The 17438-nt window shown below is 39.8% G+C and overlaps 1 protein-coding gene across 3 annotated transcripts in view; it reads right to left on the reverse strand.

Annotated features, from left to right (window-relative positions):
* r3hcc1l (R3H domain and coiled-coil containing 1-like) overlaps positions 1-17438 on the reverse strand; it is a 154268-nt gene that overhangs the window by 65707 nt on the left and 71123 nt on the right. For all 3 annotated transcript variants that reach the window (XM_048551452.2, XM_059652998.1, XM_059652999.1), the window contains exon 2: positions 1641-3037. In XM_048551452.2, the coding sequence (XP_048407409.1) occupies positions 1641-3017 (1377 nt within the window). In that variant the 5' untranslated portion in view covers positions 3018-3037. The remainder of the gene's footprint in view (positions 1-1640; positions 3038-17438) is intronic.

Below are 17438 nucleotides of genomic sequence, written 5' to 3' on the forward strand. Positions count from 1 at the left end.
GCTTTAAAAAATTCATACATTCAAGTTGATGAGACTACAGAAAAAAAAGGGGCAAGTTATTGGATCATTTGAGCATCAAGAGATTTATGACCTGAATAACGAGCACTACGCTATGCAAAATGCTTTAATAAGATCATAGGGGCCACCGGGTGGCTAAACGGTTAGCAGGAACGGAGTTCGATTCTGCCCTCGAATGACTGTCTGAATGTTTGCACATTCTCCCCAAGTCTGCGTGGGTTTCCTCCCACAGTCCAAAGCTGTGCAGGCTAGGGGATTGGCCATGCTAAATTTCCCACAGTGTCCAGGGATATGTAGGCTAGGTTGATTAGCCATGGGAAATGAGAGGTTATGGGGATAGGGTGGAACAGGCGGGGACAGGGTCAATTTGGACTCGATGGACCAAATGCCCTGCTTCCACACTGCAAGGATTCTATGATTTTATGAAGGATTATGTCCAAAGAAATCCTGGTTTTAAAAATAAGTCTGAACAAGCACAAGGCTTCTTGCTTACAAGCCTATCTTCCTTAGATCACAATCTTCAGTCAGAACTTTCCATACATATAGTCACCCTCAAAGAAAATACCAAATATGCAGAACAGACATTCTTCATTCATCACTCAAGATTGCCCAGCCTCAGCAACAGTGGAATCAAGTCCTGTGATCTTAAAAAATAGAACTAAGAGTAAGCTCTTTAGACGTCCATGCCTGTTCCAACTCTACCTTCCTGCCCTAATCCTAACCCAATTCTGAGAACCTGAGGTCTTGAATAGGCGGTGACTCAGTTTCTACAGTTTTCTGAGGTCAAAAATTCCAAAGATTCACAACCCATTGAAAGTGACCCATTTGTAAATTATCACTAGTCAAGAGTTGCACTGACAAGGCCTTGGGAAAGTTGATAGGTTCTCTGGGAAATATCTACTGTGGCTACATGGAAGAGTAATGAAAACCATCAGCCTGGGAATCAATTAAATGACAAATAGCAAATTTCTGAAGGATCCATACGAAAGCAGAAAAACATCAGGCACGTCTGAAGGTCACAACAACATTGAAGAGATTCAACATCATTGAAGGCAAAGCAGTCTGTTCCTGCTAGGGAGTGGAATATCCATTCCCTCTTCAGTAACTACAACTGTGTCTGCAGTGAGTATTTATGAAATGCTGCACATTAACTAACCTAGCTTACTTCAACAGCAACTTCCGGCTTTCACCTCTGTCACCAAGGAAGTCAAAAACAGTGAGATCATGGGTGCGCCATTATCTTCACGTGCTTCTGGGAGTCATTCAATATCCTGATTTCACCACGTATTGCTATTCCATTATTGTCAATAGGTCAAAACTTTCCTACCCACCACCACTATGGATAAATCTGCAAATGTTTTCTGGAAGATCCCATAACAGCAACTAGGTATGGACAATAAATGTGATTGTTCCAAGCTCGCCTACATCTAAGGACAAATATTTTTTAAAAATTAATGAATACAGAATCATATGACTTGCTAAAGTGAGGATCACAATGAAGTACACATGAATATAATCCAAATTTCAAGCAGAGAATTCAAAAATACAGTTTGGGCATTCTTTTGCTCCTCTTCTGGTAATTTTATTTCACAGAAAAATATATTTTTTAAAATATTCTTTACCTCGTCGAGGAAATGAGGGTCCAAGCAATCTCCATCGTCATTGAAAAGGGCATCCCAAGTGCCATCATCTGGTTCTTCAGGAACAGCTGCTTTAATGCACTCAGTTTCTTCTGTATCAGTATTTAGTTGGTCTGAAGCTAGTGAGATTTGGTTGACAGCTTGCAAAGCAACACTGAATTCAGCATCCTGCTCCGTGCTGACAGGTTTGCTGTCTGTCAGGTTGACTGCAGTGTTGTCTCTTTCTATTAAGGATCCAGCCTTTTCTGTTCTTTGCTGCACTTCTTGTATGGTTGAAAGAGCAACAAATTTGAAACTTGGAGATTCTGAGAAGACTACATTTCCAGATAAAGTGGTGGGTAAACTAACACTGTTCTCCTTTAGAAACATAATCTCAGTTCCCTGAGAGAAAGAGTCATTATCTATCCTAGTTTCATGCTCTGCTGCATTGTTCACAGCAAATATCTTGTAAGAACTGTCTACTTCAGTAGCTTCAGTGCATGAATATTGTCTACTGCTCCTTTCCATCTGCTGTGCCTCTTTTACACCTTCTGAGCATTCTAATACATTTTGTTTCACAGGATCTGAGCATTTACAGATGGCTAATTTAGAGGATACCTGCTCATTTGACTTAAGAAAATTGTCAGAATCACAACTTCTGCTCATACCAGAGGCAGCTTTTAGATGGAAAGATTTGTTTACATCAGTCTCATGCTCACTCGCAACAGAATCTGCATTATTGAGTCGGTCATTGTTTCTGAGCTCTGACTGTTCATCACTAGACATATTTGTGGTAATCTGCTGCGCAGGGATTTGGATTTCTGTGTGACTGGATTTCATTCCTTCTCCATTATTCTCAGCAATCGAGCTGGTAACTTCAAGTAAACCATTTGCTGCTACATCGATATTATTACATTTTTGTGACAGTTCTTTCTCTCTGTGGTGCAATTTACTACTCTTTGATCCTGCCCTACACTTCTGCTGGGTCGCCCTCTTTCCTTTCAAGTGCTTTGATTCCAATCTGTTTCCTTCACTTGACTTCCTTTCTCGGACAGAGTTCACAGATTGCCTCTTTTTAAAATCCTTGTTTGTGTGCTCTCCTTGGCTTTCTTCCTTATGAGGTAAGTTGCTTTGTGTGTGAATCCACTCATGGGGCATTCCCAAGTTATTGTAAGGCAATACCTTTACGGTGGTACTTTTCTCGGTCTTTTCTGCTGCAATTACCGTACTTGAGAATACCTTTTGGGCTTCTACCTCTAGTTTGGGATCACAGCTTAGCTGCTGTTGCTCTGTGCTTAAGTGTCGCCGTGCTCTGGGAATGTACAGTGCTTTGTCTGGTCTCTTTGACCGTGGTTTGCTCTTGTCCTGTTCTTGCTCCATACAGTTTTTCCTTTTCTTATCTGGAAAGGCAGTAAATAAGAAACCAATTTTCAATCCACTTCACTGCTGTCTATTAGCAACACACTGCAAGAATCACTGAAAATAAGAGACTTGCCAGTACAAATTATCAGTTTTGTCAAGATGACTAATCTGGGATGTCATTACTCTTCACGCACTGATTAAGTATGGAAATCTTCACCTAAATCAAAACAGTTCCTTTTAGTTATATAGTTATTTCCTTCTAATATTTTCATAGACTCTTACAGCATGGAAAAAGACCCTTCAGTCCAACTAGTTTATGCTGACCACGTTCCCACACCAATCTAGTCCCACTTGCTTGCATTTGATTCATATCCCTCCAAATCTTTCATATTCGTGTACTTAACTAAATACCTTTTAAATGGTCTAACTGGAGAGAAATAGCACAAATAAATTGTTGCTTAACATTGTTACTTGTAAATGCCAATTGATTAAAAAAATCTAACTTCATATAACTTTTCAGGGAAGGAATTTGTAAGCTACATTTTCATTTTAGAAAAATTAGAGTAGTTAATTATTGGAGTTTTGATATGTGGGGGACTATGTGGCAGTATACAAGGTGTTTTCATGCACAGCAAAAGTTAGATTTTCTCTCCTTACTCAGACAGGAAGATGGTACCAAGTGCATATGAAGGAAGAGAGGGAAAAGATGAGAAAGAATATGGGGAGGGGGGGGCGCGCAAGGTGGTTCTGAAATCCAGCAGAGAGGGAACCAATATCGAATTCAAGAAAGAAGAAACAAAGAAAGTAGTCACCCATAGCGCAGAATATAAAATTAGTGCAACAAAGCCTGCTACTTCAGAAAAGGGAAGCAATGTGGAAAAACTTGAAATTAAGAACAAGATTTCTGAAGTCAATTCAATGATGACCAGCTTCAGTTTGAAACGCAAATGTTGTCAAAATAAATTTTTAGAGATTCTTGTTAACACTGAAAAAAATGAGTCAGACAAAATAAAAAGCCAAGTCTGCTTTTTTCACTTTCAGCAAGCCAAACAAACCACCATAAAGACAGGTCTTGGCTTTGCCATATATTGGAATGTCAATGGAACATCATATGAAATTTTCAATTAACAATGATTTGAACCATAAAGCAACTCTGAAAAGTTTGACCTTGCCAAATTCCAAAGGCAGAAATTTCAGGGTGAAGTAATAATGGAAGCAGGTCTGTCACTGATAGATCTGCAGTGGTAGTAGTTTAACAAGGAGTAGTGGGAAAATTTAAATAGCAGGAGCATTGTACAAAAATAGCAAAAAAAGAGAGAGAGGGGTCATTTCTAACACCCCACCAACAGTAATGGCTATCAGTATATTAAACAAAACTTGACACAACTGACATTATTGTCTCAGAGAAACTGCAACTGCGGGGCCTGCAATGGAAAAGGTTCAAGGTAAGTTATTAGAGAACTTGGACATGAGTCTATCCTGCATCATACCCATGCTTGGTGATTTCCAAAACCTGTAGATAAGGCCAAACCAAAAGGGACATAAATTTAAGATATTAACTTTATAAATCTGAAGAAGAATTCAAAAGAAACTGCTTAACCAAGATAGTAATTGGAACAAAGAATTTGCTATCACAGGAAGTGGCCGAAACAGATGATGCACATACCTTCAAAAGAAAACTAGGTAGCTACACTAGGGAGAAAGAAAAAGAAGTATATATGTTACAACAAATGCATTGAATGCTGGAGTAACTCTGCAGGTCTGACAGCATCTGTGGAGTACATGCTGACAGGGTGAGATGCAGTTGGGGTGGGAATGGCTCATGAAGAATATAAGGTGTCATCATTGGTCAGATGGGTTGAATGGCCTGCTTCTGGGTTCAAATTCAATGCAAGACGTAAATACATACTAATGCTCAAGACTGTTGAAAATTAGATCTCACAACCCTTTTCACAACCTTCTAAATCTCTCCTGGGTCTCAAATCATACTTTTGCAGCCTTGAGTTTCAGTTGTGGACACTTCTCTTCCATCACTTTCTCCTCCCCATGTTCCACATTTTGCAGCGTCCACCCCAGGCACTTTCAGCTCCATCCTTGAATCCTACTTTTTGACAGTCTTCAATGTATTGTCTGGTTTATCAGCTAATTTTGCTCAAATTCAACTCCAATCTATAACGTGCCTTAGGCCATTTTGCTACAAGTGCTGCATAATTGGAAGATGACATTGCTGAGGTTTTTATATATCCACAAAGGGAGCAGACAGCAAAGTGATCAAGATAGCAGTTCTCCATCTCGTCTGCTGATCTCCACGGCCACAATTGCTTCACAAGGATTTAAAACATGTTTTGCACTGCAAATACATCCTTCTAATGTGCGGAATATTCTATCGGCACTGAAACATGCAGCAATCTTTGGGAAGAAAACATTGTCAAGACTTTTTAGACACAGTCAAAGAATTAAACATTTTTTAAAACCTTAACATTGATTTTTAGCCATTGTTCACTTTGCAGAAAAGTAAAAGTAGTTCTTAAATTCTTTACAGTATCCAATATTTCAGCACTGCTTTCCTTGCCTTGCAAATTCTTCTTGCCTGACTGCGTTCAAAATGTCTTTTGCCTTTTTCCTTCATAAGTATTCCAATCACATTTAATTTTGATACTATGGACAGTATTCCCTTGCCATTTATATTCCTCACTTTTAATTTCACAAATGCTGCATGATTAAGATTTAAAGTAACAATGCAAAATGCTATTACCTGCTCAGATTTCAGGAATGTACAATGTTGGGGGCTAGAGTGAGATTTTTCCTAAAATGTGGTCAACATGACTTCATTACTATATCAAAGAGAAACATAAAGCCAAAGCTGAAAAATTACCAGTTTCTAAAAGTAAGTTAATGGGATATAGACTTTTGCTGTTATTGTCCATCTTTAGCTGTGTTTGACGTGATGGTGATTAGCCGCCATCTTGAACTGCTGAGGTCCATGTGATCTAGGTACACTAACAGTGCGTGCGCGTGAATGCGCACATGCGTGCACGTGTGGGGGTTTGGGCAGGGGGTAAGGAGAGAAGGGCAGTGACAAAAAAGAAACAGTTTAATTTCCACGTCAGAATGATGTAGGACTCGGATAAAACTTGCAGCCGATAGTGTTTTCATGCATATGCTGCCTTTATTTTTCTTGATAGTACAGGTTGTAGGTTTGGAAGGTGCTGTCAGTGGAGCATTTGCTAGCAAGTTGCTGAAGCACATCTTAAAAGGATGCACTGATGTTGAGGTGAGTAGTTTTGGAGCCAGGCTCGTTCAGCTAGGTGGGGAGCATTGTTGACTTGTGCCTTGTAATGGACAGGTTTGAGGGAGTCAGGTGGTGGTGGCTCAGAGGTTCCATCATTTGACCTGCTTTTATAGCCAAATCATGAGTGTTGATCCTGTGGGATATAGTGGTGGTAATACCACTGAATGCCTAGAGGATAAGTAGATTCTCTCTTATCAGAGATGGATCATTGTCGAGCACATGCAATACAAATTTACTTGCTGCTTATTAGCTCAAGCCCAAATAATGCCCAAGTCTAGCTTCAGGTGGGCACAGATTACTTCTCTATTTGAAAAGGTGCCAATGTACCCTACAGTACAACGATCTAATTCTAAAGTATAATGGAAATATAACTTAGATGGTGGTAAAAAATAAACTGCTAAAGAAAATCATGAGGTCTGGCAACATCTGTGGAGACAGAGAAACCGAGTTCATGATCCAAATCCAATATTGTGCTTCTCTGAGGTCGAAGACAGGAAGGGTAGTGGGAAGGAGCATCAATTTAGATTCAGAAAATTAACTCTATTTCTCTCACCAAAGATGTTTCCAGACCTGAGTTTCTCCAGCACTTTTTAGTTTTATTACAGATCTTCAGCATCTGCAGTAATTTTTTTTTGCTCAACGCCAGAATAACAACACCGGATAGCCCAGATCATTTAGTTTTAACTCAGTATGGTACATACTGGAAAGAAGTAGATCAATGCTTGGGTGGTAAGGCAATTCCTTCGGGCCACTGCTTGCACTGCAATCATGGTTCAAATTAATTTGTATTTGTTAACAGCTTTCTTTTTCAAAAACATAAATCTCAAACAAACTTCATGTGCTTTGTGCGATTCTCACTTACCGAATTTCGTAAAGTTGGAAAAAGAGGTTTTGATTACTCACAAAAAGCAGACAGTACTCTAGAGCCAAATAAAAATTTATAAATACTATCTTGGAAATGTTCTGTTCAAATTCTGCAGAAGACTGTAATGGAGTGATACAAATTCAATTAACTGGTGACCAATTCAACTAACAAATAACGGGTATTCACACATTTCTTACTTGATTAATTTACCATTTATTTAAGTTACAGACCTGATGGATATCTCAAATTCAGGTTTTGCATGACTTTCTTGACTCCAAGTCAATGAATGTACCATCAAAAATACCTCTCCTCTCAGCATTTGTTTCTTGTTGATTTTTTCACTTTCAAAAGATTTTTGATGTTTTGATTGGTTTAGTGGTAATATTCTCTCATGTTGAATCAGAAGCTTGTGAGTTCAAACTCAATTCCAGGACAGCAAATAGATTAAAGCTGACATTTCAGAGAAAGAACTGAGATCAGAGGCTCCACCTGACAATGAGATCTTATGCTAAGGATCCAAATGCTTCTTGAAGAGTACAGAAGATATTCCACATTTCAAGGAGCAGGGAATTTTGCAGGGATCATGGAAAAAAACTCCAACCTTGAGTCAACATCACTAAAAACAGACTAGAGGTTCATATCTTATTTGCTGTTATTCATGAATTGTTACATGCAAAAGGATTGCCACATTTACATACAGAAATGGAAATGCTACTTGGAGAAGTAATTAATTAGCTGTGAATTGCTTTGGGGCATCAAGAGAATATGAAAGAAAGAATTTTCATTTACATAATACTTTTCACAATCTTGGGATATCATCAAATACTTCCAAAGGGTACCCATTGTTGCAATGTAGGAAATATGGCTGTCGAAGCCCATGTTTATGAATCCCATCGTCTACAAACGCTTGCTGATCATTACAGTCCAGATGATAGAGTAACTGAGGACTCTTTCTCAGAACACTTTAGATGGCTTGATATGTTTTTTGAGTTGTCATAGCCTAACAGGTCTTGACTTCAACTCTGTGCTCTTTCCAACTGTACAATACACAGTCTCAGCTCTATCCAGAGAAACCTGCTTCAACACAAGGATATGTTTGAAGACTGCCAAAGAAAAAGTTATTCCATTTGGAAAGGATCTTGCTAATTTCCTTTTTACAGGAGTTTGCAGTGTGTTTTGAATGCAAGTAGTAAATGTGGGTGATCCAATCTCACTGTAATTAACTTTCCATTTAATCTTCTTTTTAGCTGTTCATCCCTATGGCAACCTCAAGTCGCATGGAAATTTCTTGCAAAATAATCCAATTAACCAATTCAGAATATTCCCCCACACAGTTTTATTTTAAAGAATCATATGAGATAAAATTCATGGATTTTCCAGCATATTATTACACCCTCAATTTTGTTCACTCCAATTAAATCCTCTCTTCACCTCTACTGCTCCAAAGAAAACAACCCCAACCTCATTCTAAGCTTCTTCAGAGCAAAAGTTCTCGATTCTTCAGTAATACCTTTACCTTCTTTAGTGTTTTTCTGAAATATTAATTTTGAATGTGGGGATTGCTGATCATGCCAATATTTATTGTTCATCCCTAATTGCTCAGAGGGCAGTAAAGGCCTGTCCGTCCTCCCTAGACTGACCTATCACCTCCCTAACTCCTCATCTACGCTCACCTTTACTGGCTCCACCCCCACCTCTTTGACCTGTCTGTCTCCTCTCCACCTATCTGCTCCTTTAACCATCTTCTATTCAACTTCCCCTCTCTCCTAATTTAATTCAGAACCCCCTTCCACTCCCCCATTTACGAAGGAGGGTAGCGAGTTTTGAGAAGATTTGTAGCTCAGGTTAAGGTTGTGGATGTGAGTTTGCTCGCTGAGTTGGAAGGTTAGTTTTCAGATGTTTCGTCACCATTCTAGGTAACATCAGTGAGCCTCCGACGAAGCGCTGGTGTTATGTCCCACGTTCTATTTATCTGTTTAGGTTTCCTTGGGTTGGTGATGTCATTTCCTGTTCTTTTTCTCAGGGGATGGTAGATTGATTTGGAGCCAATGTGTTTGTTGATGGCGTTCCGGTTGGAATGCCATGCTTCTAGGAATTCTCGTGCGTGTCTCTGTTTGGCTTGTCCTAGGATGGATGTGCTGTCCCAATCAAAGTGGTTTCCTTCCTCATCTGTATGTAAGGATACGAGTGATAGTGGGTCATGTCGTTTTGTGGCTAGTTGATGTTCATGTATCCTGGTGGCTAGCTTTCTGCCTGTTTGTCCAATGTAGTGTTTGCCACAGTTCTTGCAAGGTATTTTGTAGATGACGTTTGTTTTATTTGTTGTCTGTTTAGGGTCTTTTAAGTTCATTAGCTGCTGTTTTAGTGTGTTGGTGGGTTTGTGGGCTACCCTGATGCCAAGAGGTCCGACTAGTCTGGCAGTCATTTCGGAAATGTCTTTGATGTAGGGAAGAGTGGTTATGGTTTCTGGGCAAGTTTTGTCTGTTTGTTTGGGTTTGTCGCTGAGGAATCGGCGTACTGTGTTCATAGGGTACCCATTCTTTTTGAATACGCTGTATAGGTGATTTTCTTCTGCTCTTCGTGGTTCCTCTGTGCTGCAGTGTGTGGTGGCTCGTTGGAATAATGTTCTAATGTAGCTTCGTTTGTGGGTGTTGGGATGGTTGCTCCTGTAGTTCAGTATTTGGTCCGTATGTGTTGTTTTCCTGTAGACGCTGGTTTGAAGTTCCCCATTGGCTGTTCGCTCTACTGTGACATCTAGGAATGGCAGTTTGTTGTTGTTTTCCTCCTCTTTTGTGAATGTTATGCCAGTAAAGGGTATTATTGATGGCCTTGAAGGTTTCCTCTAATTTGTTTTGTTTAGTGATGACAAAGGTGTCATCCACATAGCGGGCCCAAAGTTTGGGTTGGATGATTGGCAGAGCTGTTTGTTCGAGTCTCTGCGTTACTGCCTCTGCTAAGAACCCTGATATCGGAGATCCCATGGGTGTACCGTTGGTTTGTCTGTAGGTTTTGATATTGTTATAATAACAAAACCTACAGACAAACCAACGGTACACCCATGGGATCTCCGATATCTATCAGGGTTCTTAGCAGAGGCAGTAACGCAGAGACTCGAACAAACAGCTCTGCCAATCATCCAACCCAAACTTTGGGTCCGCTACGTGGATGACACCTTTGTCATCACTAAACAAAACAAATTAGAGGAAACCTTCAAGGCCATCAATAATACCCTTTACTGGCATAACATTCACAAAAGAGGAGGAAAACAACAATAAACTGCCATTCCTAGATGTCACAGTAGAGCGAACAGCCAATGGGGAACTTCAAACCAGCGTCTACAGGAAAACAACACATACGGACCAAATACTGAACTACAGGAGCAACCATCCCAACACCCACAAACGAAGCTACATTAGAACATTATTCCAACGAGCCACCACACACTGCAGCACAAAGGAACTACAAAGAGCAGAAGAAAATCACCTATACAGCGTATTCAAAAAGAATGGGTACCCTATGAACACAGTCCGCCAATTTCTCAGCAACAAACCCAAACACACAGACAAAATGGGCCCAGAAACCATAACCTCTCTCCCCTACATCAAAGACATTTCCGAAATGACTGCCAGACTACTTGGACCTCTTGGCATCAGGGTAGCCCACAAACCCACCAACACACTAAAACAGCAGCTAATGAACTTAAAAGACCCTATACAGACGACAAGCAAAACGAACATCATCTACAAAATACCTTGCAAGAACTGTGACAAACACTACATTGGACAAACAGGCAGAAAGCTAGCCACCAGGATACATGAACATCAACTAGCCACAAAACGACATGACCCACTATCACTCGTATCCTTACATACAGATGAAGAAGGAAACCACTTTGATTGGGACAGCACATCCATCCTAGGACAAGCCAAACAGGGACACGCACGAGAATTCCTAGAAGCATGGCATTCCAACCGGAACGCCATCAACAAACACATTGGCTCCAAATCAATCTACCATCCCCTGACAAAAAGAACAGGAAATGACATCACCAACCCAAGGAAACCTAAACAGATAAATAGAAAGCGGGACATAACACCAGCGCTTCGTCGGAGGCTCACTGATGATGTTACCTAGAATGGTGACGAAATGTCTGAAAACTAACCTTCCAGCTCAGCGAGCAAACTCACATCCATGAAGGAGGGTCTAGGCCCAAATCATCCGCTTTCCTGCTCCTCTGATGCTGCTTGGCCTGCTGTGTTCATCCAGCTCTATACCTTGTCCAGAACATTAGTCTGGGTATCTGGATTACTAATCTAATGATCAATGCCTCCATAACAGTCATAAAATCACCACCTACCTGTGACATGGCAACTGGTACAGAATTGTACACAGTACTATATTGGCAGACTAACTTTTGTTTTACACAGTTTAGGATTAACTATCGCTTCCTGTATTCTCGACCTCAAACAGTAAAGGAATTTATTTCATTCACTTTTTTGAGCATCTTGCCTCTCTATGGACATAGGTTCCAAGGTCTCTTTGTCCCTTTAAGTCTCTTACAATCCGATCATTTATTGTGCATGCACTTGCCTTGTTTGTTCTTCCCAAATACATTATCTTACACTTCTCGAGACTGAGTGCCATTTGCCATTTTTCTGACCAGATGACAAGACTGTAGATGTCTTTCTACAGCATATTGCATTCTTCACCAAACACACAGCCAGTTTTTATATCATCTGCACGCCTCTTAATCATGCTTTCAACATTTAAATCTAAATCATTGATATATATCAGAAACAACAAAGAACTAAGCTTTTTGATTTGATTCATTATTGTCACATGTGCCTAGGAAGTGAAAAACTTTGTTTTACATGCAGTACTGGCAGATCATACCATACAAAATGCATTAGGGTAACAGAACAGAACGAAGAAGACAATGTTACAGCTACAGAAGAGATACACAAACAGCGAGATCAACAGTAAATTTTAAATTTGAGAGGTCCGTACAGAAGCGTAATAGGGGGGAAAGCTGTTCTTGAATTTGTTGGTGCTTGATAAACACAAATACTCAATATCCATTTTGCTTCTAGCCAAAGAAAATTTTGGCTCCAACTTGTCACTTTCCCTTGGATTCCCAGAACTTTTACTTTTCTGACCTGTCGATGCCAAAATCCTTGCTAAAACTTGCACTGATTATTCAAAATGCCCTATCCTTATCAATATCCCTTTTTATATCCTCGAAATAAATAATTCAGGTTAGTCCAACACAACCTTCCCTGAACAAATCCATATTGACTGGTCTTCATGAATCAATTCCTTGCCAGATTATTTTATACTAAGCAACATTTCCAGTAATCTTAACACCAAGATTTGACCAAGTGGCATGTACTCTCAAAATTTTTCCCAACATTTTTAAACAAAGGTACAGCTTTAGTGGCCCTTCAGCACCTGTAGCCAGATAAGATTGGAAAATAAAAACAGTTGTTGCTAGAAAAGCTCAACAGGTCTGGCAGCATCTGTGAATAAAAATCAGCGTTAACGTTTCAAGTCCAGTAACCCTTCCACAGGCCCAGGTTTTTATTTAAGTGGAAAATGATAGTCAGACTTTCTGCTATTTCTTCCTTTACACCCCTGAAAAGCCTCGGACTGACTTCATCTGGGCCAGGTGTTTTATTCACTTTCAACAATGCTAGCTAGCTTAATACTTCCTCCCTCACTATATCAATCTTATGTTTCACTTTTCACTCCCTTAACTATAGAGTTTGCCTTGTGTTTCTTTTTTTTTGCAAGAACAGCACAAAGCAATCCTGCTCTCATTATCTACCTCAATTTACAAGATATATTTTTCACAGCTAATTGGCCCTGCCTTTTCATCATTCTCTTGCTCTTAGGTATTTATGAAAATGTTTCAATTTACTCCCCAATATTTTTCATGGCCTCTCCTCACTTTCCTAATGTTCTCTTTTTAAATTTCAACATTGCTCTTTACACAATCTGCTAGGTATTTTGTGAAGTTTTTGCTTCATCGTCCATGTCCTCTTTCACATCTAGATTTGGGAAGAAAGCAAACACTTCTTTGAAGAGCACCAATGGATCTTTGCAGCTCTGAAGCAGCTAGAGCCCCAGTGTGATGCATTATTTGAAAGATCGAATTTCCGAAGCTCCCAGTACTGGATGGCGATTGCCAGTCGAGATTGTGCGCTCAGGGCCCTGAAGTAGAAATAGAACCCGGAATCTTTTGATTTGGATAAGAATGTGCTCGGTGCCTGATAATGCTAAAACATATGACGTACATCTCTTTCCATTAAATCCAAAGGAACATCACTCGATTCTCTGTAAATACTGCACGTTGCAAGCAGCACAAGAATAATCCAATTCCCACTCAAATTTTCACTGCCACCATGTTTGAGCTGGGGGAATGGCAGAGGGGTCAGGAAAAGAACAGCATCATTGCTTTTTAAAAGAATTTTGTACCAAAGTCTTTGGAAGCTATACTTCAAGCAAAAGTCGCAATAACTAACAGCAAGCTCAATCAACAAACTGTAGCACAGCAGCCAGGCACCAGCCTGAGCCTGACCTTATCTGAAATTTTCAGCTTAACATTAATTGGGGCAGGAACAATGGGCGAAATTCCCCCTCTTAACACACTGCAGACAGTAAATCAAATTTGCATGCCTAACAACACAGGCTATTATGCAATTACATAGAACATAGAACATTACAGCACAGTACAGGCCCTTCGGCCCTCGATGTTGTGCCGACCTGTCATACCGATCTCAAGCCCATCTAACCTACACTATTCCATGTACGTCCATATTAGTGGAGTGTCTGAAGTTCACTTCCAATTCACCTGCTCCAAACTTACTGTGAACTTATCAAAATGTAGTCATTGCTGCGAAGCTGGTTTCTTAGTACTTTTGGTAGTGTGTTTGGGACAATTCAGAAACCACACATTCTTTGAACATCGACTGCCTGCAGACTTATATTTCCAATCCCAGACTACATGCTATAATGAGGACCAAAGGGTCAGCAGTACAACTGCCACTGTGGTACATGTTTAGCAAACAGATAAATCACACCATCTCAGGTCAAGTCTCTATCTCCCTCAACACTTATGTTGCAAGAACTTTTGGCTTTTACTGTATGCCTGTGCAATTTAGCACTGGCATTATCATACTACCTGCTTATAGCGGTGAATAGAGCAATACATCATTTGCAAATAGTTGTACTGTTGCTAATTTTCCAATGTTGCCAATTACATGCATTCTCTTCATTACAGATAGTGCTGATTGCTCCCCTTCTTCAATCTGCAATTTACTTTGCTTTAAATACTTTTTTGTCTCCACCAATTCTTTGTCATTTGATTGGAACAAGTTAAAACCTTTACTGTTGCCACACTTTGGAATAATTAAATCAAGCTAGTTTGTTTATCAAATCATATATCATCGTTTGATAACTGTTTTAGTGATCACTTATGACTGTTCAGGTTGACACAGGGATATCATACTGCGTTCTCAACACGGCTGATACTACAGCTGCATAAGACTCCAAATAGAATAAAAAATTAAGGATAGGAAACCTGACTCCTTCACACTAAATGCATTATCTACTCAAGCATTAATAACCCCTATTTACATAATTCCTTTAACAAGGTACTCCAGTGAAGGATTATCAAACAAAGCTCCAAAAATGATGATGTTTAGGGCAATTCAGATGGAATCTTAAGGAACGCCTTAAAGATGTGACATATGTAGATGGGTTTAGGCAAGGAATTCCAAAGCTCAGGGCCTCGATTGCTGAAGACATGACAGGCAACACCTGAGTGATGAAAATTTGCAATGTACAAGGAGCTAGAATTAAACCTATAACTAGTTAACAGATTAGCCATGACAACAGATGAATAACAATTGGTCTCATCATCCCTGAACTAAGAAAGGAATTGAAACTAAACTGAACAAATTAAGAAGGGCTGTCACTCCTAATTAGTAGCATTGCTATTGGCTTCACATTGAAGACTCAAGACCATGACTTGTTGATACATAATGCCCACGTTCTAAAAGATGCCAGGCTGTAAAGCATTGTGGCACAATGGCAGTGTTCTTACCTCTAGGGGAAGGCTGGGTTAAAAGTTAGACCTGCTCCAGAGCTATGTAATAACATGTCTGAAGAGGGTGATTTTTTTTTTTAAGAAGTACCAGTATGTTGCCAACAATCATGGAAACAAATCTAAAGGGGAGTTTGCTCGTATGGGAGATGGATGACAGACCTGAATCAGGGCCACAACACTGCTGTGCTCCTGATCCTCACAAAACTTCTACAAGTTCATCAAGACACTTTTTCAAAGTGGTGTTCCAATTAAATTCTGGCACTGTATTCTCACACTGCAATGGCCTAATGTAAGTGAATTATCACTGTTCCCTACACTGACAGTATAATGGCTCAAGGAAGATAAGTATTAGCCAAATGCAGGGCTAATAGTCTGCAGGTGCAATCCAAACCTCCAACAATAACTTGCCAATGTTTAAAGCTTACATTCATTGGTGCCAGTTGCATGGAGCAGTTTTCTGGACAAGGGAAATTTTGGATGGGACAGAGAAGTGGCTCGCTCGCTACCAATTGAAACTACTGTAATGAAGGAAATGCATTTCTACACTAATCTGCGAAGGGCTTTCACTAATTATTTGGGACCAAATCAATTCAAAAGTTGCAATAAAAAAAGAAATTTAAGTTTACAAATGAATTTGATGCAGATCATTATACTTGGCCTCATCCTTACCAATCTGCTGTAGATGTAGTTATTTCTTTATTTATTCATGCTGCAGTTATTTATTCCTCACAAAGGCATTTTAAAAAAATTTTCCTATCGTGGGCATCATTGGCAAGGCCAGCGTTTATCTTCATTCCACAACTTCCTTCAAAGAGTGGTGAACCACCTTACTAAATTACTCCAAGGTTGGATACAACTGAAAGGTTTGCTAGACCATTTAAAAGGACAATGTTGTGCATCTGGAGTCATACTTGCCAGACCAGATCGATATTCTTCCTGAACAGATATCTATGAATCAAATGGGCTTTACAACGATTTAGTAGTTCCAGTGTCATCAGCAACAGTGATGTTAACCTTTTATTCCAGACAACATAATCAACTGCCACGCTGGGATTCGAGCTCATGTATTTTTCTCATCAGCAGTCCAGATCACTGGATTAGATGCCCAGTAACAAAACCATTGTGCCACCACGCCAGTATTAAATGGACAGATTAAGGGCTTCCCTTTATCTTCGAGAACTGTAATTCTGTGCACACCTGCTGACAATCTGCTCCTGTGCTGCAGCATAACAATTAAATATATGTCCAAAAAGAAACTGTAAAACTTAAGAAAGCAGCATTTGGCAGAAAACTTAAAGGGAGTTAAAGCTTCACTGTTAGTTTATGACTCTAGTAACATCTGACTGAATTACAACAATGTAACTCTATGATGGCTAGCAGATATCCTCAACTGCCCTATATTTAGTAATGACTGCTTTAAAAGAGAGACTGAATCCTCTTGGTTTCATCCTCTAACCTTCCTTTGAATGACGTTCACTTTCATATGGATACTAGGTCACTTAGAGTGCAGTGGAAATTAAGTACCATTTCATATTTTAAGAAAAGGCTGCTACAACATGACTAAGCTGACACTTTACAAGCTAGTAATGTAAGGCATATTTTAGCAGGCACGAACCTTGAATGCCCGAAGGTTCCATGTCAACGAGAAATGGTTGGAAAGGAACCTTGGACACCGTAAGGCCAGGATCAGCCTCGAGAGCAGACTAGAAAGTATAAGATGATTCCTGTGGACAGGATAATAGAAAGACCTGGAACAAAAGATTTCTATTTATCATACAAGAATGAAATGCAAACAGGGTACATTATATGTGAGATTGCAGGGGCATAAAGATTGATGAATTTCCTCATGTATAAGACAAACATGGGGTGGGGCAGAATTTTATTTAGCCCGTCTAAGGCAGAGGTTGTTTCAAAAACAAAGTTAACCTGCAAGAGTGCTCCTGCGGTCTGTGTAAAGAGAATTAACCACAATGGAAACTTTCCAGGCTCAGGCTGAAAGGCTGTCATGCATGGGTATCAAGAGAAACAGTATTAAGGAACTGAAGCAGAGGCTACTCATGATCTAACTGAATGGTGGAGCAAATTTAAGGGACTGAACACTTACTCCCGCTCCTGTGTTTCTAGTATTTGGTATTAAATTGTTGTAGCAAATGACACAACATTGAACTAGTACCT

Source organism: Stegostoma tigrinum, chromosome 20, assembly GCF_030684315.1.
Source record: "Stegostoma tigrinum isolate sSteTig4 chromosome 20, sSteTig4.hap1, whole genome shotgun sequence".
Classification (NCBI taxonomy): Eukaryota; Metazoa; Chordata; class Chondrichthyes; order Orectolobiformes; family Stegostomatidae; genus Stegostoma; species Stegostoma tigrinum.